At 42.8% G+C, this 25,879-nt stretch overlaps 1 protein-coding gene across 9 annotated transcripts in view; it reads left to right on the top strand.

Annotated features, from left to right (window-relative positions):
* SATB1 (SATB homeobox 1) overlaps nucleotides 1-25,879 on the top strand; it is a 100,274-nt gene that overhangs the window by 58,805 nt on the left and 15,590 nt on the right. For all 9 annotated transcript variants that reach the window (XM_042238832.2, XM_060406684.1, XM_060406690.1 and 6 more), the window contains one exon: nucleotides 7,670-7,825. In XM_042238832.2, coding sequence (XP_042094766.1) covers nucleotides 7,670-7,825 — 156 coding nt within the window. The remainder of the gene's footprint in view (nucleotides 1-7,669; nucleotides 7,826-25,879) is intronic.

Below are 25,879 nucleotides of genomic sequence, written 5' to 3'. Positions count from 1 at the left end.
TAAATACAATAAGCTACTAATTAGATGGGGAAAAAAATCACTTTCCATTGCTTCATTTTGGGGGTGAAAAGTGACCTTCAAATGAGATATTTGGCCCTACTACTATGAAGTAAAAATGTGTTTTAAACTCAGTAGGAAAATGTAATGAAGTCCATTTTATCCCTACCAGTTTTAGAACCACCATTTGAATAGTAAATAAATAAAAATAAATAAATAATTCCATTTGTATTTATGCTTTCCAATACGAACTGCAGCTGGTACCAATTACACATCATCTCGTTTGTAATCTTTCATAATTAAGTTTAGTACAATCCTTAAAGGCAGCTTTAAATGGACTGATAAGGAATTCCATCCATATTCCCAGAAATGGGCACATTCTCTATTTTCCACATTTTTGCATTTCTTAGAAAAGTCAGCTTCCTTGATTATTTTTTAAATCAAGTTTAAAAGGTGGCCTTATAACTATTATAAAAATTCAAGAAGTTAATTTCAGCACAAACTATTAGATATAAGCATGAGAGTGGATTAGACTTAAAATCTTCAAGGAAGTGTATTTCTTACACATTTAATTTGTGTTTTGTGCAGTTCTTAAAAGTAAGGTCAGCTAAAATGACAAAAAGTGAATATAGAATACTAATTTAAAGTACTTATGTAACATAATGTCATAATGAAATTATCTCTTAATGATTTCATCCATGGTAAAAAATAGCCATTCATTTCCAAGTATAGAAATAAAGTTCATTCAACACTAGAGATGAAACTGCCACAGAAACTCCATAAATGAGAAATAGACATAACGTAGAGCCACTTGTGGAGGGTCTTAAGCTGCATATTGTGATGTTCTGAAATGATTGCTTTTTAGAAACATCACAAAAGTCCAGTTTCTCCATTTTATTCAGTGAAAATCAGTTTGGTCCTGATGTCTGTCGGAGCAGAGTAAGAAGGCGTTGCTGTAATTGTGAGTAGGAAAGACGTGTGTCTCCAGCAGAAGAGGGTGGCTCCCATATACACTTGTGTGTACCCATCTCCTGCATAGACACGGATTGAATTTGATCTGTAAGGCTTCTCTAAGATACGCCTTACAAATAAGAGCAAGGAACTCTTTATAGACATACGTGACGTTTGTAAGAGCGGTTAAACAAAAACTGCTCCCCTTTGGACTTGATTGAACACTCAGTTCAGAGTTAATTTACGTACCATCGCTAATTTCGCTGCTGCAGTCATCATTGGAAGGCCTCTGGGCAGTTATTGTTCTTATCACTTAATCTGCAATACTAGCAAAAAGAAGGACTTATTTAAGACCAGTGCGAATTTAATTGTTGAGTTTCTTTCTTCTTTTTTTTTTTTTTAAATCTGTTCAAATATTTGGCGTAGTAGTTCCCTAATAGAGCGTTTGTTTTCTAGGATTTTAATGCCTTTATTTGCTTTTCAAATGTGAGTCTGCTCTCCTTATTCATCAACTGTTTTCTTTAGCCAAAGTAAGATTAATTCTAAATTGTGATACTTATTTTGGTATACTTGTAAGATACTCAGGTTGCTTGCCTATATGTATATCTAGAGACTATCTCTGATGAGAGGTTGGGTTAGAAACTATGATTTATTTTGTCCTGAATTGCTGATGAACTGGTTGAGCCACCCTCAGCTGATGTGCTAGTTCTCAAGAGGAGTTGAGACTAGGCCTCTTAGCCTGGATATTTAGCCAGTGATGAATGTACTTGGATACAGAAGAGTCTTAATGAAGATCTTTCAAAGAAAAAGTTTTTATTTGCACAATAGTATTGTCCATCTAACAAAACTCTGAAATGATTGTGATATGTGTGAATAATTTTATTTCACTGCTTCGTATAAATCTTCAAGGCATCTTACGTGTTTCACTGGATGGTACCTCATCAAGCGTCCCTGTTCACTCCCTGATTTTATCATACCAGACCTCGCAGCCAGTGTGTTCACCTTTTACCCTTCGGCAGTGATGCAATGAATTAGATTTGGGGGAATTTTCAGTGTATGAAATGTATTGTCAGTGTAGAATGAGAACTTTGGATTTAGAAAAACAGGTGATAGAGCAGTTGAGTTAGTACTGTCTTGGAGCAGCTGAAATGCAGTGCTTACCAGTACCACATGGGAGGTTTTCATGTCCTTATTTATGAATGACTAAAATGGGAGGAAAGGATGAAACCACAGATCAGAAAAGGACAGCAGAATTCTGTCTCTTTACGTTTTGTGTTTAGCCAGAGAGGAGTCTGTATGAGATCACTGTGCGTTTCTTTTCCCCCAAGTGAAGAGAGGAGTCTGTATGAGATCACTGTGCGTTTCTTCCCCCAAGTGAAGATGCTCGAAAGCTGTTCTGAGACAGGTCTTTGGCTTGCACTGGGCCTGAACAGGCTTTGTTTCTAAAGAACTGCCTGTTGCAGGCAGAGGTCCCTTGTGGCTCACAGAGACCCAGGGCCCCTGACGAGAGAATGGAGCCTCTTCCAGCTCCTTCCCTGGGGAATGTAGGTCATATAGGGGATGATTGGAAGTTCCTGGCTTGTACCAGACCGAGGACCTAACCCATGGAGGTGCGCAGATTCTAATCATCTGCAAGAAGGGGCTTCCCCAGGCCCCAGGCTTCACTCCCAGGAGAGCCTCCCCCGGGGAAGGCATGGACCACCTGCAGAGGCTCTTGGCTGGCCTCGTCTTGGTGAGATGGCCCTGTGCACCCCTGTCCGTCAGACTTCAGAGAGGTAGCCACGCCAGGAGCTTTGTTGAAAGTATATTTTCACAGTGTATGTGTTCTAATTCGAGAAATGCAGATACCGTGGGACTTCCATAGCAGTCCAGTGGTTAAGACTTGGCTTTCCGATGCATAGGGTACGGATTTGATCCCTGGTCTGGGAGCTAAGATGATCCCGCTTGCCGTGTGGTCAGAAAAACCGAAGCGTGAAACAGAAGCGATATTGTAACATGTTCAGTGAAGACTTTAAAAGTGGTCCACCTCCCCCCACCCCCGATAAAAAGGATATCTGATTCACGGTTTTCTGAGCACCTTCATGTACATGAATTCCTGGAATTCTCGTACCAACCTTTTGGTGGGAGAAAGATGGGAAAAGTCACAGACTTTGTTCTCAAATCCTCTGGTCAGGGTGCTGTTCTTGCCCCTACCTCAAGCCACGTCCAGAGAACATAGATTAGAAAGGAGAAGATGGAACTTGGAGACTCTGTTTGTCAGAGAGGATGAGAATCTGTGTTACCAGCTAAGAAACAAGAACACAGATGAGAACGGTGTCCTGATGAAATTGACCGTTTGACAGAGGATCTGCTTTGGAAGACGCTGGGCAGTGGGCATTTCTGAGATTGTAGAGGAAAGAGCCGCTTTGACAGAAGGGATGTCTGGGAGACACCCGTCCCTCCAAAGCCCCCTGATCTGAGAGGTTTCTTTTCTATCACTTGGCAAATTAATTTTATTAGTAGTAATTAACTATTACTTTCTTGGAGTTGTCTATTCCACCAAACATAGCCATTTTAAGTTAGGGGTTTCTGTTTAGATGTGCACTTACTATGGATTTATTTGTATGTTTTAATATATGTGACGTTTGAAGTTAAATTAGCATTTGCTGTCTTCCTAAGGACTGTTCAAAAGCCTATAATTATCAAGTTTTAACTTTTACTTAAATTATATAATTACTTTTCCTATTTTTTTTAACATATCTTTAAGGAATTCTTTGGTTTCTTCTGAAGTAAGATGTGATATTTTATAGTGATGTTTTAGAAGATGTACAAAGTTGATAGATGCAATATACAGTATAATTAACTTAATCTGGTAGCTTTACCCTCCTGTCTCTTTTCAACAAATTCTTCTATAATATAATAAAACATTAGTTATGGGCAGGAACTTCACACTTGATAAAAGTTTTATTATGAATCGCTTGACCAGTTTTATGTTAAGATCACATATGTGCTTGGAAAATACTTCTCCTTAATAGTCATCTTTTAAAAGCTAGAGGACTTTTGAAAAGTCCATATTTGGAAAATAACCAATATTGTTTCTACAAAAGGAAGCAGAAAAGGATAGAGCCGTGATACTCCAAACAGTGTTAATATATACAGATTTGAAAATGGAGGCTATTTTCTGTCACCAATAGGAATTCCTCAAAATAGCACACGTCTTATATAACATTACTAAGGAAACATTTATAGTTTGCCTAACTTGAAAAATAAATTTAGATTGGATTTCTTAAACTAATGATAAAAGCATTTGCTACTAAAAATTAGACATTCATGAGCTAGATTTAGCAAAGGGCCATTATGTCTTAAAAAGTAAGAATTTTTCCAAATAAAGAAGTCCTATGTAATGACCCCTCCAGTGTACTTCGGTGTTTTCTAAGATAAGCATTGCTGTTAGACCCAAGTTCAGTCCTCAGCTTTGCCCCGTGGACAGATGACTTGACTTAACCTCTGTTAGTTTTCTCAATTTAAAAACAGAGCAGTAATAGAACATTAATATTAAGCTACTCAGGGCTCTTATGCAGGTGAATGTACCTTAACCCAGTGCCCAGCTTATAATAGACAGCCAAGGTCGGTTTCTCTCATTATCATAATTATTATTAGAGCTGCAGCAGACTTCGACTTGTGTGTGTGCTCACCCTCGCGCACGTGTGCGGTGTGTGCTCACCCTCTCGCACGTGTGCGGTGTGTGCTCACAGGCGCTTCCCCGGTGCCGAGGGCGACCCCGGTAGCGTCCACTCTGTGTATAGCACGCGCGGCGTACATGCCTAGGACGGCTTGAGGAATTCAGCAGTGTGTAAAGGAGCAAAAAAAAAAAAAAAAGAGAAACCTTCACGGGACATTTGTGTTCTGCCGCACGATTTGCGTGAAGTCAAAAGCAGGCCCTCGTGCCGCAGCCTGCCCCCGCGCGGGAGCGGGACCAGCAGAAGGCTCCTCCTCAGCTGCTTCCCGGCGCCTCTGTAATGATGGAGCGGTGGGCCTGCCTTGATAAAAGCCATTCAGAGAGCAACGGCCTTTCTTTTACCTCCTCCGCTATTTGCCGAGAAGAGCTAGAGAGTAGTTTGTTTTGCCTGGAATGAACTACTTTATGAATTTTAATGTGTGATATGATATTAAAAGCTAAACCAGGATTAAAGAAGATTTTTTTTGTGCTAAGCTAAAATAGTACTTAGTAGAGTGAGGTATAAAAGATTTTTGTTTCCATTTTTACCTGGGGAAAAAATTTCAGCTTTCATATTTTTGAAAAGCTGTCCAAGTCAGTTCCCCTTAAGCAATAGCTTGTGTTTAGGGAAAAAAATGTGATTCCAGAATTCTAATAGCTTATCTCTGATAAGATGCCTGTCCGAGCCAGCAAGATGATAAAGAAGAGCTTTTCTAAATATTTTTAAAATGAGTAATAGAGTTCGTTAATGTTTTTAAAAGTTACTGCTCTCACTTAAAAAAAAATGTTTCATGTGCTTCTTTTCCACTTTTGACCATGTTAGCTGCTAGGAAATGGTTATTTGATTTTTTTTTTTTTTTTGGTAAATAATTTAAAATGTTTGCTTGTTGATTCAAGTGTCAATTGCTTTATTAAAAAAATTAAACCAAAGAAAATTTTAGAAGCAAAATTACAAGGTTGAGACAAATGATTATGGCCCACCTAGAAGATAAATTCTCAAGCATCATTTTTACAGAAGAATGAAAATTACTTACGAAACACACTGCAACTCCCAAGTTTCCAAAGCCTGCCCTCTTAACGACTGCTAAGCAGATCACTACCAAGGAACTATTTCTTCCAATGCACTGGACTCCGTGCCTCCATTTCCATAACATTCAGTGTTCAAAGCGATTGAAATTGCTTTTCTTTTCTCTTTCATTTAAGCAGTGAGAAAAATAGGTATTAAAAGGGACCCCATGGGGTGATCAAATCTATCCTTCTGCCTCAAAGCAAGACCACCCCAGAGCAAAGTTGTGAATCTCACCAAAGCAACTTTGTAGGCAATTTATGGTAATGCGGCAACTCTGCTGGCTCCTAACGTGGTGTTTAGCAGATTATTGCTTCAAAGCCGGTGTCTTTGCTTGGTGGCCTCGGTCCTTAACTGCCTCCCTGAGTGCCCCTGCTCGATGGAGCCCCAGAGCTGGCAAGGGTACCTGTGAGTCCAGCCTCCTGCCATCTCTGATGCCGGTGGGCCCCGTGTCCTCCCCGGGGCTGTGGTCCAGCCGTTTCCCAGCATCCTTGTTTCTGAGCTCCCGAGGCTAGTGTCCAGGTAGGAGGGTCTAGCCACATCCTCCAGAGGTGAGTTATCTTGCTAACTGGCTGCAAGTTAGAAAGGGAGTTGGATGGCAAGCTGATCTTTACTTTCTAAGTGCAGGGAATTAGATTGCATAATTAATTCTGCCCCTCTTTTGATACCAAACATTTGGAGGCAAGGTGAAATAAGGATTAGAAGTCTTGCTGTTTGGGAGAATATGTCATCTAGGGCCCCAAATTATTCGTTTATCCTAAAGTGAGCTTCAGTTTCCACTGTTCATAGTAGATGAGAGGAAAGGTCCAAGACAGTCAATATGTAGAGAACGGAATCTGGATTCTGTAACAGGCGCGAAGAAAAGCGGTCTCCGATGAGTCATGTTGTCGGGAGCAACGTGGTCCTGCATCTCCAGGAACTTTCCGTTTACGTTTCCATCCGTTTCCCAGTAAAAAGCAGCTACGTGGTTCATACGTGCATGTCCCAGGCTGGTTCCTGTAACTGCGTAATAAAAGTCAAATTTTTATTGTAATGATTTAAAGTATTAAGGATTGCTTTTTAAGTTTTAAAAAAGATTATGATATCAGTAAATTTTGAGGTTGATTTCCCCCCTAAATTTTTTGTCATTTTTCTGGTGATATCTGCTTATCATTTTTACCAAAGGGATTGATATTGATTCCTCAGTCAAGATTATATAGTTTGAATATATTTTGTGTGACTTGCAGTCATGTTCTATTAAATATTGTAAAATATTTTCTTATTGTCTGGTTCCACAAGTTAAAAGGAGATAGTTATACAGGGGTGCCAGGAAGCGATGAAATAATTACACGGAACAGCTTGGACATGCACTTGTAAAATGCAGCCACCTTTATGATAATTAAGCGAGGCACTCTACCTGTTTCATGGATGGATAGAAGATTTAAATATGCAGCTCTGCAAATGGCTTTGTTATGGAAGATTTTTAAATGAAACATAAGTGGAAAAGGCATAAAAAAAGAGTCTAAAATTAAAAAGGCCATAGTATATAATAGCTATTAGTGGTGCGATTGTCTATTAGGCATCAGGTATCCAACAAAGATACAGCACTGTGCATTACCGTTTTAATTGTGAATTTCCTTTGTTAGAATTGCAATGGAAGGTAATTGGGTAACAATTAGTTTAGGGTTTTCAAGTCTTCGAAACTATTCTGCTTTCCAGAAAACTTACTTTATGGCATTATAATTCCTGGTTGTCAGCTGGCAGTTGCTGTCATATTACAGATGCAATCACCTGTGGCAATATGACTTCCTTACCTTAAGCAATCTGATCTCCAGCTAATAACTCATGTTGAATGACCGCCCTGTTGATCACCTGGATCGTAAAAGGAGCATCAATGTCCAGTTTGGATGCTGAGCCTGAGAAGCTTCAAAACAGTTTGGCCAGTGGTAAATGACAGGCATGTTCAAAATGTTTTGTAGGTGAAAACAGCTACTATTGCCACTGAGAGGAATGGGAAACCAGAGAACAATACCATGAACATTAATGCTTCCATTTACGACGAGATTCAGCAGGAAATGAAGCGTGCTAAAGTTTCCCAAGCTCTGTTTGCAAAGGTGGCTGCTACCAAAAGTCAGGTAAGCGCCTCTGCTCGGCGTGCAGACTGTTGATCTGCGGGGCCTGTGAGAGTGCCTCCGCAGGAGTGTCTGTCTGCAGCTGGAACTGTGTCCCCGAGAGGGCACGGTCTCCCGGCGTGTTGACAGCTCTGGGTGAGACAGGGTTCAGAGTCAGGTAACAGATCCTTGATTGTGTTTCCTCCAGCAGCCGTCGTCCAGATCACAAATTTCTCAGTAAATCCCTCAGCCAGTTAATAGTTGTTTCCAGAAGAGTATTGTAGTGTGTAGGAGGTTTCTCCATCTGGTCTATTGTAGTGGAACAAATAACTTGAGTTATTATTATTTCATTGGAACTTGGGTGACCTTGATTTCCATCCTAAAACACTGTGAATACTGTAAACTACTGTGGTTCGTTTCTGTCCCAACTCTGGCGTCTACTGCCGTTGGGCGCACTTATTAAAGTAGACTCACACACATATCTATCTTTGCACATTAATAATTATGTGCACATATATATGCACAGATTTAATTACAGTTAGAAAAACTGTCTAAATCTTTTAGACACCGTGTATGATATATGGTACACAATTTTGATTATAGTTAGAAAAATTGTCTAAACCTTCTGAATCATGAATGAATAGAATTTGGAAAAGTTACAAATATTTACAAGATGACATAAAAAAAGATAGATAATGCAGTTTTTTATCAGTATGATTGTTATAAATTGATAATTTAAGTTTATCAAATGGAGGGCCATCTACATGAACAAATTCACAGTTATCTACAAGCTCTTGTTCAAAGGCAGGAATACTTTGTAAAGGACCGGAAGAATGCTGAAGATTCTTCCTCTTTGCAGAAAGATTTCGATCCCTGGGTTGGGAAGATCCCCTGGGAAAGGGAAAGGCTGCCCGCTCCAGTATTCCGGCTGGAGAATCCCATGGACCGTATAGACCATGGGGTCGCCAAGAGTCGGACACGACTGAGCAACTTTCACTTCACTTGCTAGCACTATCCAAGTGAGATTGCGAGGCACTCAAAGAAATTTTAGACAAATACATTTCATCATCATTAGTGAACTCTCCTTTTTAAAATAGCCTGTCTGCTGTCAACTTCTGACAAGATTATACCATCCTGAGACTTACTTACAATGTGATGTATTTATAATATAATACTTTTATTATTAGATTTTTCTGGAATTTTACTCTAGCAACATTAATAGAGGTCCTTGATGGGAGTTTTGCTTAAGAAGAGGTTGTTCTTGTTTAAGTTATAGGCTGGCTGAAATACTTAAGGGGTATCTTCGAAATGTTATATAAAAATGGTTAAACTCAAGCTGTGGACTGTAAAAATTATAGCTTTATAGGCCACATGCCTGCCTACCCTTCAATCACTGTCAAAGTGATAATTTCTACAATAATATGTTTCTTTTATTGTGAGATTCTAAACATCAAGTGCTGTTTAAACATTAAACTGAATTGTTTATGTTAGTGCCGTACCCAGCGTGTCATACATCAGGCCACCGTAATCTCTCATGGAATGTAAAATTCTGTCATGAATCATGGCTTGTATATCGGAAATTACTGTAATTTTGATTGGAAATTACAGGGCTCTTGAAATGTTTCTAATTATGATAGAATGTTAGAGCCGCTTCAAACCTGTGTGCGTCTTCAGATGTCTTCATTTACATGCCAAGACTCGGCATTAAGGAGCACTGTCCTGTGCACGTCGCCCCTCACCCACCCACCCTGCGCCTTCTTGCTATTTAGTATAATTAGGATGAGGATCTCCTAGTTCAACGTATTTTGTCCCACCTTTCTCTGTGATTATACAGCTCTTCTGACCTTTCCAATTAAATTACCAAGACTAACAGACTGTCTTCTTGTCAGGCCAAACACTTTCCCCAGATCTCCAAAACAGATAAACCAAGAAACTATACACGCATTATTGCAGTAAGGGCAGCCTTAAAACCCACAAACAGAAACAGACCTTAAAGCTGTCTGGTAAGTGGGCATCTGTCACCCAATCCCAGCCCCCCTCACCCGCCGACCCATTTCCTGTCTTACGAAAGCATATCTCCCGACTAGCAGCCTTTTGGCTGCCTTCATTCTTGCTTTCTTTTAAACAGAACCCCAGTTCTGCCCGCCTAAGCTAAGTTTCTGATTTCGGAGCTATTCAGACAGTTGTTCAGTTCAGTCACTCAGTCGTGTCCGACTCTTTGCGACCCCATGAACTGCAGCACGCCAGGCCTCCCTGTCCATCACCAACTCCTGGGGTTCACCCAAACCCATGTCCATTGAGTCGGTGATGCCATCCAACCATCTCATCCTCTGTCATCCCCCCTTCTCCTCCTGCTCTCAATCCTTCCCAGCATCAGAGTCTTTTCACGTGAGTCAGCCGTTCGCACCAGGTGGCCAAAGTATTGGAGTTTCAGCTTCAGCGTCAGTCCTTCCAATGAATATTCAGGACTGGGCTCCCTGAGGATGGACTGGTTGGCTCTCCTTGCAGTCCAAGGGACAGTGGTAGCAATAGGTTGATAATGTCATGTGAGTGATGTTCTGGGCAGGGTTGAGCATCCTTGCTTTGTGTCCCTGTCTTACAAAGCTCCCCGTGAGTCACTTTCAACCACGTCAGTTGCAGCTTCTGTGTATCTGCCATGACGAAGTGTTCCCTGGAACCCTGAAAGCTGCTGGCTCATCTTCTTGGTACTGGTTGAAAGAGAATCCAGTGGACTGTGGACTGTTGGGGTCCAACAGACTGTTAACTTTCATCCCCTCACATCACAGTTCCCAACTACTAATTTACTGGAACTTCATTAAAAAGCATTTCTGTCGCTTTCTCTTCATTCTTCAGTTGAGATGTTAACTACCCTCTTCATGAAAATCTAAAGGTTGATGATTGCTGAAAAATAAGACCATCCGAAAACGGTATGCATCGCTGAGAGAGGAAGCCTGACTTCACAAGGGCAGGTAGTCGTGGACGGGCTATGCTCTCTTGCCATGGTTTATGTGAAGGAAATATAAAAACTGGAATACAAACCGAAACAAAGTCTTCAGATGAGACCGACCTGTTGCACGGTCAGAATTCTGAACTGTGAGTTGCTCGTGCCTTGGACGCACGTGCCGAGGCCCGTCAGCACGGAGGTCTCGCCAGGTTCTGAGGGGAGAGCTGGAGGCACTCCCGTGTCAGCCCGTTCAGGCCCATCCGCTTCTGTACCTGGCCCTGATTCTGTCTGTCGGCATTAACGTTCATCACCTTTTTTGGGCTAGCCCCCATCATGTACTGCACATTGCCTGCATTTAGTTCTCAGTAACCCTGTGAGCTATAACGCTGATTTCCTCCTTTCACACACGAGGGTCACCTGACTACAAGGAGGAGCGCCCACCCCAAGTTCTCCGCATCACTATGTTAGTGTCTTCTCAGGGTTCCAGGTAGCATCAGGACCAAAGTTAGCCCCCCTCTTCCAGGAAAGAGGAGTTCGGGATGCTGAGCTAATCAGTGGTCGGAACAGTGGGGGCTTTCCTGTCTTCATTGACATCTTCACGGATTATGGGTTCTCGCCATCGGAGGGTTCTTGGAACCCGAGCTTCTTCATGCCTGGTTGGGGCTGGGGTGCAGCTAGGGGTGCCTGGTGAGGACTCAGAGGGGCCGTGGTCCCGGCTCTGTCACTGGCTTTAGAGCACCAGAAAATGGGAGGGGTCTCATCCTGTCCAGTACGTGGAAAAGCATTGAAATTTACAGCACTGTAACACAGACAGATAATGGCTTGTAATGTGTTAAGCCAGAGACTCAGACCTTCACACAGAGTGACTTATTTATTACCTATTTATGTATCTCAGATACCTTTCATTTTCCAAGTAAAGCTTTAGATAGGTTGCCTCAGTGGCAGGCAGCAGAATTCTTTTAAAAGACAGCACAGCCCTAGAAAGTTGTGGAGCCAGATGCGTAGTACCTGTGGTCTGCCACGACTGATGCGCCAGCATGTCTTCAGGAAAAGAAACCAGCTCTGCAGACCCCACCATTGCACCTGTATTACGTTTTCTCTTCGATGAGTAATAGGAATGAGATTGTTTTTAACTCTAATAGAAATGTCTGGGTAAAATATGCAAGTGCAGACGGAAGGTAGGCTGCTTTTTGTGCTTGGGTAGGAAAGCAGGCTAATGCAAACTTTAAAAAGATGATATGCTTTAAACATAACGTGAATAGCTACAAATGAATACACTTTATATTCTGGGTATTCAAACAAGGAGCCGTTTTTTTTCCACGTGAGTCATACTGGAATTTTATCAAACATTTAGTCTGATAACATTCAAATAATTACAGGAGCAGAATTCACTAATTTTACTGTTAAAAAAAATAGTTGATTTGGGTAATAACCATTATGGTATCAAGGTTCAGTTACTGTTCAGTGGTTATAGTGTTTTCATATGGGAGATGGAAATGGAATTCTTTCCTTAATGGTGGCAGATGTTGGAATCTAATTTTATTCCACAGCAAACCCCCTGAGAGCTCTGAGACTTAAGGTGTATGTCCAGCAAGGGGACATTAGCAGTGCTGTAGGCCTTGCCTTGTACATCGAGTTGTTACACTGATTTTCGTGTTTGCAGAGGTGGGGCTTGCAGGTGCAGTGATGCTGTCGAAGTGAAGGGCTTTCACCGTGCCGCTGCACCCCTTCTTGCATTTAGAAAGAGATTTCTCCCTGGTGCTTTACTGAACAGGGTATCTCTTTTACGTAAAGCAGTCAGATGATGGAAATTCTATCTGACCGAACATGCTTTCAGTAGAATCGTTTGCAGTCTCTACCCACCGGTCCTGGCAAGTTACCGGACACTTTGGCTGCAACAACTTTGACTGGTGAATGGATGTGGTTTTTCGCACTAAAAAAAGAATTTTTGCCTCTGTGAAAATAGCATGCCAGTTAAAGCAACCAAGTAATTCAAAGCCTCTTGCACGCTTTCACCTGCTTTTCAGACACGTTTGTCGTGGTCAGACCTGTAGGACGGGAGAGAGAAGGGAGAGAGAAGGAGCACCTTCGTGCTCATTGGGCTTGTAGGTAAAAAAAAAAAGAAAGTATCTTTGGATTTGGAAGTTCTTAGATGGTGATTGGAATGCCTTAAATACGAGTAAGACATATCACACATCATCGGTGGTGGAAATAGGGCTGCTGTTTGTTGCTGAGTCGCTAAGTCGTGACCGACTCTTTGCAACTCCATGGACAGTAGCCCAGCAGACTCCTCTGTGCATAGGGCTAAGAATACCATTTTTGTTGCTGGTTATAGGAATCTACAGTGCTGAAATCCAGGCGAAAAATCCCATAACCATGTGCATTCTGTATACCAGATGCATTCTGTATTCCAGCCTGTCAGCAAAGGCATCTTTTATTTTGTCAGAATCAAATTGCTCTCCTGGAAACCTCACTTGGAAGCTCCGTGCTGACTCACTCTTTTGGAATGTTCTCGTAACAGACTTCGCTGCAGCACTATTTCACCTGCGCAGCCTCCTGTCTCAGACCCGCAGGAGGCCCCTGCCCAGTTCCGTGATTTCCGGAGCCACGTGCTTCCCCGGCAGCCTGTGGGAAAGCCTTTCCCCCATGTCCCCAGAGCCCAGTCCCTTGGGCTGACGAGCTGCCTGCAGCCAGGATCCAGGGAGGGAACCTCCGTTCTCCACCTAGTGCCTTATTTTATCTTCAGTTATCTTTATTGGTGGGGAGGAGACCCTCAGGAGATGCAGGTTCCTGGACCAGCTTCCAGGGAGGAGGAAGAGGCATGAGGAAAGCTTGAGGGGAGGAGAGCAGTAAGGCGGCCTAAGGTGCAGCATCTCAGGACGTGCTGGCCCGCCATCTAGCCGCGCTGGGGAGGCTCCGTGCTGCCTGCGTGGCGAGGCCGTGCAGTCCTGCCCATCTCCTGTCGTGGTGTCCCGCACTGTGCGATCTCTAAGTGTCCCTCTGTCTAAATACCAGGGTCCCTATTGGGTTGACTTTTCTTTTTTTTTTACTTGAATTATGCTTTTATTTGTTTAATTTTTTATTGGAGCATAGCTGCTCTATAACGCTGTGTCCCTTTCTAGTGTATAGAGTGATGCTAGTGAGCCAGGTGACGACGGTGTAGAAGAATAAGGGGCCCGTTTAGATGCCCACCGAGCTTTAAGTAGGCTCCTTGCACTCTACAGCGTGCCCTCGTTAGTTTCCGATTTTACACATGGTAGCAGTAGCATATTTGTGACAGTCCCCCTCCCCAGCCAGGGACGGAACCCACGCCCGCTGCCCTGGAAGCAAGGAGCCTTGAGCACTGGACCGCTAGGGACGTGGGCTTAGTTTCCTAAAGTGTAGACCGATCTTTATGTTTCTAGGGCTCCCCAACCCCCGGGGTCTAAGGCCTGATCATAGGAGGCGAAGCTGATGTAATAATAATAGGTATACAGTGCACAGTAAATGAAATGTAAGGCGCTTGAGCCATCCTGAGGCCAGCCCCGCCCCCCAACCTCTGGAAGAAGCATCTTCCACAAAACCGGTCCATGATCACAAAAAGTTTGGGGACCGCTGCAGTCTAGTTGATTGCTAAACAGGACTTCTGAAATTAAGGCTTTAAATACATAAACATTGACATAATATGGCAGTTTAAAGGCACATGATTGTATGTTATACAGTGTTTTAAGAACTATATTTGTGAATCTGAATATGAGCTCTTTTCACATTTCTATGTTATAAAAACAAGCATGTATTTTAATTAATCTGGGGTTTGATCACAGAGGTAGGTTCAGAATTATTCAATAGAAACCTACCTGCTGATTATATTTTTGGCTAAAATATCACGTAAAAGGGTGTTTTCCCCTTACACACTTGATATTGTTTATTTCAGAAAGTCAAACCAAAGCTTTTTGGTTATCTTATTGCCATCTGAAAATCCTTAAAAAAATTTTTTTTCTTCTAAAATTTAAGATTAAGTAACTGGAGTGATGTAAATATACATTCCTTGTTCTCCCATTTAGTAAGTTCATTGTAACAAGTATAATCATAACTCATTAAGCCCAGTTCTCCAGCTTTCAAAAAATGGCATAAACAATTTTTACTCAGGATTTGGAGAGAAGCAGTTTGTGACTATTGAGCCAGGTCTCTAAAGAGGGTGAGCGCATGGGGAAGTTTGGGGAAGGTGACCCCAGAGCGGGTCCTTCAAGGCAGGCCAGCGTGTGATGCGATCTAGGGTATGAGTATACCAAGCATGTATTTGTAGAATCTACTGTATTTATTCTAAGGCCATCTTTTGTTCCAAATGTAATATAAGTTGAAAAGTGTAGACTCAGGATATCTTATGAAAGTTCCTCTTTTTGGAAGCCTTCTGTTGGGTTGACCAGAAAGTTCGTTCAGGTTTTTTCCACCCAAACGGAACTGTCTGGCCAACCCAATATAATTCGCTTGACGGTTGAAGAGGTAAAGGACGGGCTCCAGTAGCTCCAAAATGGGAGTAGGGAATAGACTAGACCAGTGGGATTTTAAGTCTCAGCAGGAATGAATTTCAAAACGGAATGCTATTCAGCTCAACTTCGTGTGTAATTATAACACTGCTATAGTTCTTTAACAGACTGCCAAGTGAAAAGACAAAGTGTTTTCTCAAAAGTCTCACCAGTTGTCTTTTATGGCTTGGGTAGTAAAGGTAGGTTTTATTTTAGCTTTATCTTCTTTCTCCCTCATATGAGAAATGAAAATAAAGGCCCTGTGAAATGAATGAGCTATGAAAATGCATTTATGCAAAATGACAATAGAGAAATAGCTCTGGAAGAAACTGCCCTGGTAAAATTTCACATCAGTGAAAGGTCCTAAAAGAGAGATGGAAGAACTGATGTTGGGAACGTGAATCTGATGTAGGGTTTTTCGGCCCTGCTGAAAGAAGACCTTTAGTACCTTAAAAAGTAACCTTTGAGATTATTCACTCCCAGAACTATAGCTGTTACGCTTTCCTACATGCTGTTCTTTTGCCTGATAAAATGACACAACTAAGTCACGGACCACCCGTTTAAATATCTCAGTAAACATCTATATCTGCATGTACAAAATATGTATTTTAAAGTAGATTTTAGAGATTAACAGGAAGATAGCCATTCTATAACTTGTCATTAGATAGCTTGTAAAAAGAAAAGCTCCGATCTGCTGGCGGCGTCACCATGTGATTGCTAAAGAGGTGGAGCTGGCCTTTCTCTGAGACTTTATCTGTTTTGGTGTCTGGTCATGAGGATGGGTTCTCTTTTGAGTTCTTCATTCAGCCATTCCAGTGGCCTTCTGTGGTTTTCTTCTCTTCTCTTCTCTTTAAGCGGCCCCGTTTTCAGCCCGTAGGCTTCAGGAGTTGGGCTGAAGCGCACAGTCTCACGGCCGCCCGCCTGCTCGGCCGCCGGGCGCCTCTGCTCCTGTAAATCGGATCATAGTCAGCATGCTGCCGTATAATAAGGTGTCTGATCCTTATTACCAGTTTGTTGATGCACAGACTCCTTCAAATTGACCATTGCAACACATGGTTTCCCCTGAAACTAGCTGTGATAATTAGCGTGGTTCTAATGAGACAGAATGTCACTGATCTTCTGCTGAACTGCCGAGTCCCGACGCTGCGGATGGGAGCTGTCAGAGCCTGCCATCTGTGACGGCGCTTGGCACGTCCCGGCGGCTGCCGAGAGCATGCTCAGTAGACTAGTTTCAGACAAATGGCCCTTTACTTGACGAGGGCCCTGCGTTCTGCTCAACTCAAGAACACTGGCCCCAACTTCGGCCTGTGCCAAGACCCACTTTGCGATCGGAAGGCAGAGAAATATGTAAACCTGTGTTGTAGGTTGCAGAAGAGAGGACTCTTATTTAGCAGGTGAATTTCCAGTGGCATTCCTTTCTTTGGGCTTTTTTCCCCCTCCTCTCTTTTTTTTTTTTCCCCAACGGCCCCATCCAGTCAGTCAGATGGCAAAGCAGTCACTGAAGAGCCTCTTCCCCAGTTTTCATCCTGCCTTGTTTAAAAGAGATTTGTTGAGGAGTTGGGCTGGCTCATCACGATGGAGCAGTCAGATGTAGCAGAGAGGGGAAATGAAAGAAACAGTTGAGAAGGTGTCTAGGAATACACAAGTCGGATAGCAGAATGAAAACGGACAGGACCGTGAGATCTGAAAGCTCCAGAGAGGAATGGAGAGTTCTGTGTGTGTGTGGCTCTTTTTTTTTTTTTTTCCTGGAGTACAAGTCCAGCGCTGCTTATCATTCCAAAATATGCTTTGTTGCTTTTTATTTCCTCCTCTCTGGCAGACCACACAGGGCTTGTTCTGAAGAACATTTTCACTAATCTGATCAGGCAGCCAAATACGCCGGGAAAACTGCTTTAATGATCCCACTAATTACCTCAAGTCAATATGAACTGTATTATTAGACTGAGGGAAAATATCCCATTAGGTCTCCCCCTTGGGAGTTCCTCCGCTTTGTGATGTCACCGGAGCCTTCACCCTCTCGCTTGTAATTAATTTTATTTACACACGCAGGCACGCACAAGGTCACACCTGCACACCCGGCGCTGGCCAGGGAGCGTGTGGCACTCGGGCTTAATCAGATCTGTCATAATTACCATTCTGCACGTTTCTGACACACGCTGTGAAATATTTCAATTTAACTGCTGCTACCAGCACAACCAGATGTAGTGCGAGCCTGGCTGCGTTGGAAATATTATTCCTCAGGATAAACTCTCTCCTCCTCCTCCTCTCCTCCCCCCCTTTGCAGCTAATGTAGCGCAGAAGCTGATGGGTCCTGTAAATCTTGAATGCAGCGCTAGATTGATAACAGGCGATTAGACAGTTTAACCACAAACAGCTTGTTCATTTTTCACAAATGAAAACCACATGTGGTGTAACTAAAATTCCAGGCCCCCCCTTTTTTTTAAGAGTTGGGGGTCTGCATATGTTTATGTTGGAGATGTTCTTAAAAGGCGATGGACAGAAGTTGTCTAGAAAAATAGAGAAGTTGCCTAGTTTTTTTTTTTTAGGTAGTTTTATCTAAACTATCATCAACTTCCTTTTTTTTTCACTTTTGCCAAAACTCAGATGGAAAAAGATGGTACTGTCCATTTCCTTTTTTTTTTGGCACAGTTTTTCTGTTTTCTTTTATTTATTTATTTATTTATTGGATGGAAATTATAATATCCCTTTAGTCTCTGCCTTTTTATTTTGTCAGTGTCAAACCTTTTTTTTTTTTTAACATAAATTCTGAAAGAATTTCTACAGTGGATATATGCAGTTTTTTAAAGGAGAGTTTCCCTTAGTTTTGTCAATGAAAAGTTGTCAGTTTAGGCATGGCGATCATATTCCTCACAATCCCCAAACAAAAATGGACCCATCAAAAATTTATTTCCCAGAGAAGCGTGTCGATTTGCAGAATCGGTGTGAAGGGTAGGACTGAAAACCCGTGAACTCTGTTTCTTTAGAAATAGTGGAGACAGCCTGGCAGAAAGTGCAGGTGCAGGGTAGCCGTTAAGGCCAGAGTTATCACCGGTCTCAGAAGAGTCCAGCCGTAAGAAAATTAGAGCGTTGGAGCCATAGAAGGCAAAGGCTGGTTAAGAGAGGCGGAAGGAATGGGCTCTGTGGTGATGCAGAGCTGTGCCTCTGGAGAAGGCTTGCAGCAATCCACTTTAGAGACCATTTAAAATGTAGATCGAGCTAGTTAAGTATCTTTTAATGCCAAATAAAATACACTCTTCCTTTTTATCTTTATTTTTGTTTTACTACTGAAGTTATGAGCCTCATTTCGAAACTTCCTCACTGATAAGAGGTGCCATTTCCCACGGAATAGTGGATTCTTCTCCTTTCTCTCCTTTCTTTAGCCACTTACCTTTCTTATTTCCTTATATTCAAAAACAAAAACGTTTTCCTTCTCAATTTTTCACTGTTTGCTCTGTTTGCTTCATACTATCTTCCAACTTTGCAACTAGCGTTTTCCTGCCTATTTGTTCTTTTTCTTTTGGCCTGAATATCACTTTGGAGGAAAAGAAAGTATTTGTCTTAGAATCCCCCTTCCTTCTGGACTGCTCAGCAGTTCGAATGGTTGATGTCTTCAGTCTTTCAGCCTGCGCGGTCATTTCCCAAGATGCTGTTATCGGGGAAGGTTGGTCTCACATCACCTGTCACTTTGCTGAACGCAGATGCGAGCTCAGAATCCTCCTTAACACAGAAGTGAAAGCACCGGCCGCTGGTCAGTGAGGGCCGCCCACCGTTGGCTGGTACCGCTTGCATTCTAGGACACCCAGAAACAGATGTGCTGTACCTGTCATGTAGTTGTGTGGGGGTGAGTCTAAGGAATGAGAAATGTGGGGTAAGAAATTTCAGCTTGTGACTCCTGCCCTGCCTCTGCTTTAGTGACCCTGAAGAATTTTGCACAGCTACTTCAAAACAGGTGAGCCAGCATGCAAATGAGATCACATTTCGCAGTCATTGAACCTGGCCCTTAAAGGAAACTTGCCTTGTTTCATTGCAAGTCAGAGTTTCCATTTGTAACCTCAGAAGTCATCCCCAGCTTTCCACGTTTGCAAGCTTTAGTTTTCATATGTTAGGATTTCTTTTTGTCTTAAGTATACCTGTGGATACAAAAGAGAAGAGGAAGAAGAACCAAAGGAAAAAAAAAAAGAATAGCTGTTCAGGGATGCTGGAGTCTATGTGAAGTTTGAGTTTTGAGTAGGAGACGAGAACACGTCTTTCCGTTAAATTTAACGAGACTGCAAGAATCCCCATTGTTCAAGGAAAATACTGAAATTTTCTTTAATGCAAAGACAGTCTTCATGCATCAGTTAACAAGTCCTGGCTGAAGATTGGTGGAAAAGGCGTCTGTAAGCTTGATCCTGCCTTTGCGCTCAGTCCACCTCCACCCACTCTGCGGTCATGCAGATAGCTCTTCAGGAAGACGTGCAGGAAGCAGGATTTGTTCTTTCAGTGTTCTTTACTCTGTTTTCCATGTCAGCGTTTTTCACCAGCATCATTGAAGTCACCAACATCATCTATCGTGTAGCCTGTGTTTTTACTCCAAGCTGAAGGAAGGAGGAGAGTGTGGTTCCTGATTATGTGTCAGAAATGTGCTGATCTACAAAGCCACTCGTGGTTTATATAACAGCTTGTACATAAACGTCATCTTTCAGAGAAGGCCTTGGGGATTGCAAAGAGTAGGGGGTCCCAATTTCCCGTCCGTCATGCTGGGGAGACCCAGGCAAGTTGCTTGGCCTGGCAGACCTCTAACTTTTCGCTTCAGGAAAGTGAACTAAGTTGGGTCAGACTGTCATGTCCTGGGCAGGTCCGCGTTCCATGAGTTTGTTGCTGAAGCAGACACACGAGTGTGAACCAGGATGCTGTTTTGATTGAAGGTACCGCCGCCGGCAGGTATGTTAGTGTGGGGTGAGTCCCAGAGGAGGCAAGGTTTTGAATAATGGAAGGGCTTAGCTAGCGGGGACATAGTGCTGTTTTGGGGGTGTTTTAGCCTAAAAGAATTATTTATGAGGGACATGTAGTGAGAATGGGCTGTTTGAAATCCAGGCTGTGAACTCCGTGTTATGTAGCATACACTGGGCTCTGGATTGATGTGCTCTCGTCTGAGACTTGTTGCTGGAAAGCTGGAACAGCCGCCTCCTTTGTCAAGGACCGCGCAGAGTTGGGCCAACATACAGAGGAGGCGAACTCCGTTCAGTCGGGGCCTGGCCTTGGGTTGCTGTGTGGTGGGGTAGTGGTTGCCAACACCCTGTGATTAGAGATTGCTAAAGAGCTTCCTCCTTTAACATGTCTTTTTTGGGGTTTTTAACTGATGCCTGAAAGTCCACCTTTAACTTCTCATTTTAGGGGACTGATTCAAAAAAAAAAGTTCTTCAGGGCAGGATAGCACATCGAACGGGGAAAAATAGACTCATTCCACGAGAAATCACAGGTTTGGAAGAGGTCGGTGAAATGGAGAGTTTACTGGGTGAAGGAGGCAGGGAATGAGAGCTGGTGTGCAGGAGTGATCTTGCCGCTCTCAGTTGTAAGCTTGTCACTTGGTACCTGGAGCGTCTAATAGCTGCTGAGGAGTGCCTAGCCCCAGGTGTCGTCTTTAAATATTTCCCTGTTTGTTACTTATACCAACACTAGGCTGCTTGTCAGGGCGTTACTTGACTGGTTCATTGATGGAGTATTTGGTGGTTAAAATGAAATGCAGATTAGGTAAAAAATAAATTACTTTCAATGGGGTCAAGGAAGTGAAGGCTGTAAATAAAATATACGTTCACAAACGGACCAGTGCTATTAGGAAAATCCAGCTTGGTCCATGCCAAGCTGTTACTGTCTAAATCACCTTCTTTTTTCCTGACTTGCAATTAATTTTTGCTTGTGTGTTTGGAGATTGGGGGAAGGGTAATAGCCTAATGGGTAATGATTTTATTTTAGTATTTTGATTAAAGAGCCTAAATAACTTGGACCCTGGGTAACCATAAGAACTAACGCCTTATCCATCAAGCCTAATTTCCAGGCAGAGAGTTGTGTTTATATTTTTGGATAAATTTAGCGCTGAGGTGTATAGAGTGTACAGCGATGAGACAGCCACGGGCTCCTTTTCTACCCTCCCTTTACCGTCTTTCCTGTTCGCTCTCTTTTCTTTCTCTAATCTTTGCTGGCTTCCTTCTGCCTGCTCTCAAATGCAAGGCTCTCCTTCATAGCCGTTTGCTCTTTGAAGAGGTGAGGAGGAGAAGGACCAATCATTGGTTTGCAGGCCTCCCTCCCTTCACCCCCAAAGGCCTGCACCTGCCTTCATTCCCTTCCTTCTTCCTGCGTCTGCCCCACTACTACTTCCTCTTCTGTTGAGGAGACCCAGGTGTCTTTGGACAAATACTGTTAGCGTTCCTCTCCGGGCAGATAGACGTTTCTCAAAGGCAACTCTGCTAACTGTGCTTACCTTTATAGCTTGGGGGTGGTGTGACCTGAACTAAGTCAGCTTCCTGATTCAGAGATTATAAACCCATTTACCGAGTTCATAGCAGGACCAGGTAAACACACAGTGAGGCGTGTGTGTGCGCTGGTGTAACTGCTGGTCAGCGAAGTTCAGGCTGGTGAGCTATCACTTCATGAGCGCATTCTCCTCCAGACCTGAAATGGATAGATCTGATCAAAGTCTTCCCTTGAGTGACTTGGGGATAGAGTGGGGGTGGGGTCTCACACACGCATGCACGCACGCACACACACGCCACACACACACACCCAGGGCACTGCTGAGACACCCCTGGTGGAATCCTGGGGCTCCTCAGAACGCAGTATGGGAACCACTGACTAGTCATTAACCGTTCCCTTCACCCATCTCTAAGAGGTGTGGTGCCTGAGCGGCAAAAAAAACAAAAACGAAAAAACAACATGATAAGGAGATCTGTTCCAAGAATTCCTAAATGCCACCATTGTCTAACCCGCTAGGAGCTTATATGAGACAGTTCTGGAATAGTGTTTGAAATGTATATATTTAGGTGTGTGTCTACATATCTATACTAACACACAGATGTTGATAGGGGGGCACCCTCTTCAGGAGTTCCTAACCTGTGTCTCATCTTCCCCCAAGGGTCCACGCATGAACTTACATAGAATTAAAAAAGCTTTATTTCACTGATGTCTTATTGAGATTTGGTACTTAAGTATCGATATAGGCAATGAGTGACATTCTTATTAGGAATACCTAAGGATTTGTCACCAATAAAAATCATATTTTCATGTCACATTTTTATTGTAGATAATCTCAAAATGCTGTTTTTGCTCATCACTCTAAAATTATGGTAGGTCTTAGCTCTGTTCCTAGATCTTGTTATTTAGTATGTTAATGAAGAAGCGCACATTGTTATATTACTATAACATACAATTTTGATGACTGTATTCCAGTGCAATTGGTTTTTTTTTTTTTTAATTTTACGTATTTTATTTCTGGCACATAAAAACAGTGTCCTGAAAACAATGGACTTTACCAGACTACCAGAAGGGTCCATCACACAAAAGAGGGGAGAGCAGTGTTTAGATCAGTTGTGTGTTAGAAGAAAAAAAAATGTCTAATTTTTAAAAACATAAGCTGAAGAGTTCTTAAATTTACCTGGGAAAGATTTATTTGTTTATTGGTTTTTCAGATGCTTATTTTTCAAGTACCCTGCACTCCAGAGTCTGTAAGCTTGGGTGTCAATGATTGCAGTGACATTTCAAACAACACGCAACCCTGTACACAACCTCTTCTCCGGCATTCTGACGTCCAGCACCTGGGAGCATGCCTCTGCCCTCAGGCTGGGAACTTTTTGCTGGGTAAACTAGACCTTGGCCGTCAGCTTAAGTCTGAAGTTTAAGCTGATCTTTCTCACTGACCAGTAGGTGCTGGGAGCTGTGGTCTGTCTTCTGTCTGTCCCACGTCTCATCCTCACGGTAGATGGCACATAGATGGCACTTTGTGGTTATTTGTGGAAGGGCAGAATGATTCAGGAGTGAATTCATCCAGCCGCAGTTTTGCCCACACAGAAGCTGGCGCACTCCTAAGGCCGTCCCGGTGGGAGGAGGGCGGGGAGACCCTGTGGCCAGGAGGCCAGGGTGGGGCCCGGCTCTGCCTGCCCCTCTGGACGTGCCCTCCACCGCAGGGTCGGTGGCGGGGAGGGCCCGCCCGCCTGGCCTCCACGTCCGCTTTCACTGGTACATTCTGACCTGGCCGTTATCACTGCGACTCCCCTGGTGCGTCTAGAAATAGTCACCCTTTCTTTCTTTTAAGCCTTTTTTTTTTAAAATCCCCAAATTTGAGTTCCTCATTTAAGCTGACTTCTGATGAGTCGCTTTGCATAATGGATAAAGCAGTGTGGTTTTTGGCCGCAAAATGGGTGTTACTTTATCAGCAAAATCATAAGCAGCTTGGGAGCTTGTAATGACCCTGCCCGCTTGATGGTTCCTCTAAGATATGAGCCCCATAACTTTTACAATCCCGAATTGCCTTCCCCTGGTTTTAAACATTCTTTTGTTATCTCTCGTAGAATATCATAGAGGGAAGATTTAAATTTTTAATTCGCAGCCCCTCAATATGAGTAATGAGAGGTATAGCTCATTTGAGGAGATATCTGCAGTGTTGAAAAGTTTCATATAAATCAGTGAAAAATGGAATGGCAGAAATATTTGTTTAAATTAACCTGACAATAGATTATTTTTGTAACCTGATAATTAGTGTATTGAGTCAATCATCACCTAAAAATTACTCATGTTACAGGTTCACATTTTTATAGGGTTTTTATTTTGCACATGGCATATACAGATATTCCACAACATTTTTTCTTTATGATCATTGTAATTTTGAAGAAAAAAATAAATATCGTAGGTTTTTAATAGTGCCTTAATGCAACATAAGAGATTTGCTTCATAATATTATGGTATAAGAGCACACATTTATTGGGGTTGAGGGATTTGGAAAAAGATAAGTTTCCCAGGAAACTTCTGCTATAAATAGTAAAATGTATACGCCTTTGACAGAAGCCTTCTTTTTTTAACGCATCATTTTATCTTTATTTATTTATTTTTTGGCCTTGCCGTGTAGTATGTTGGATCTTAGTTCCCCGACCAGGGATTAAACCCATGTCCCCTGCATGGGACACGTGGAATCTTAGCCACTGGACCACCAGACGAGTCCCAGAAGCCTGTTACAGGGCCTCTCTGCCTCCTTACCCTACTAGGCTGAGCTCACTTCCGATCTGACTTCTTTGAAAGGCAGCATTATCATGAGTTGCTGGACTCTGCTATCATGCACAGTACCGTCAGGAATTGTGGTGGTGTATACAGGTTTCCCTGGAGAAGGAAATGGCAGCCCACTCCAGTACTCTTGCCTGGAAAACTTCATGGACAGAGGGGCCTGGTAGGCTACAGTCCATGGGGTGGCAAAGAGTCGGACACGACTGAGCGACTTCACTCACATACAGTTTTTTGTCACATGTTAAATGGCTCAGACAGTGTTATTTTTCTATTTACCTCTGATTCCCCCAACTCACTGCCACTTCAGTGTTGCAGGGAATCTTCTGCTGTATTTTTGCACTCGCTCACTGAAGTGTGAGCCTCTTGGGTGCAGGCAGGTGAAGAGCATGCCCTTTATGGCACTGTCCGTGTTGACGCGTGTTTATGATGGATGTAACTCAGCAGAGATGCGGGTGGGTTGGAGTAAAGAAGTCCGCCAGCCTCAGTCTGTGGGAGAAATGCTGAGGGTCGGGACCAGAGAGCAGGGATGGAAAAGAAGACGCAAATTCAAAAGATACTGAGGAGTAGAACTGACGGGGATTTATGATTGCTTATGGAGAAAGCAAACAAGAAAAGTCAGATTTTTTCACTGAAGCTGTTTGCCATGGTTTTTTAAAATTGAAAAATAGTACTAGCCAGTATAGAAAAACACATTTTAAAGAAATGTGTCCGACTCTTTGCGACCCCCCATGGACTGCAGCCTCCCAGGCTCCTCCGTCCATGGGATTTTCCAGACAAGAGGACTGGAGTGGGTTGCCATTCCCTTCTCCAGGGGATCTTCCCGACTCAGGGATTGAACCCGGGTCTCCCACATTCCAGGCGGACGCTTTACCCTCTGCGCCACCAGGGAAGCCCTAAAGAAACATAGAGGAGGAAAGACCCTAAAAAACGACCCGAATCCCAGTTAACGAGAAGTAGCCTGATTTGTATTTTTTGTGTGTACGTATGTGTATGTTCATGCGTGTACATACATACACATGTGCACATATATGCCTTTCATTCACGCAGACTCTAAGCCCACCTTTTAATTAATTCCCTATTGAGGTATATTTAAGTTGCATTCAACTTTTGCTGTTACAAACAATGCTAATGTGAACATTATTATAGTTAAATATTTGTAGACATCTTTACTATTTCCTTAGGGTTAATTCTCAGAAGTAGAAATTATTGGATCAAAAAAGGCGTTTGTGTTTTAAAGGTAATTGCTAGTCATTCTACCATCATCATTTCCCATTGTGCTTTGGAAAGACTGTAACAATTAATGCTTCAGATGGCAACCTTTCACCCGGGCGACTGGGTGAGTGGTGATGCCAGTAACAGTTAAACTATACAGAAGGAGCT

This window comes from Ovis aries, chromosome 1 (genome assembly GCF_016772045.2).
Source record: "Ovis aries strain OAR_USU_Benz2616 breed Rambouillet chromosome 1, ARS-UI_Ramb_v3.0, whole genome shotgun sequence".
Lineage (NCBI taxonomy): Eukaryota > Metazoa > Chordata > Mammalia > Artiodactyla > Bovidae > Ovis > Ovis aries.
The sequence above is the reverse complement of the archived record's forward strand: the minus strand, read 5'-3'. Positions and strand labels throughout refer to the sequence as shown.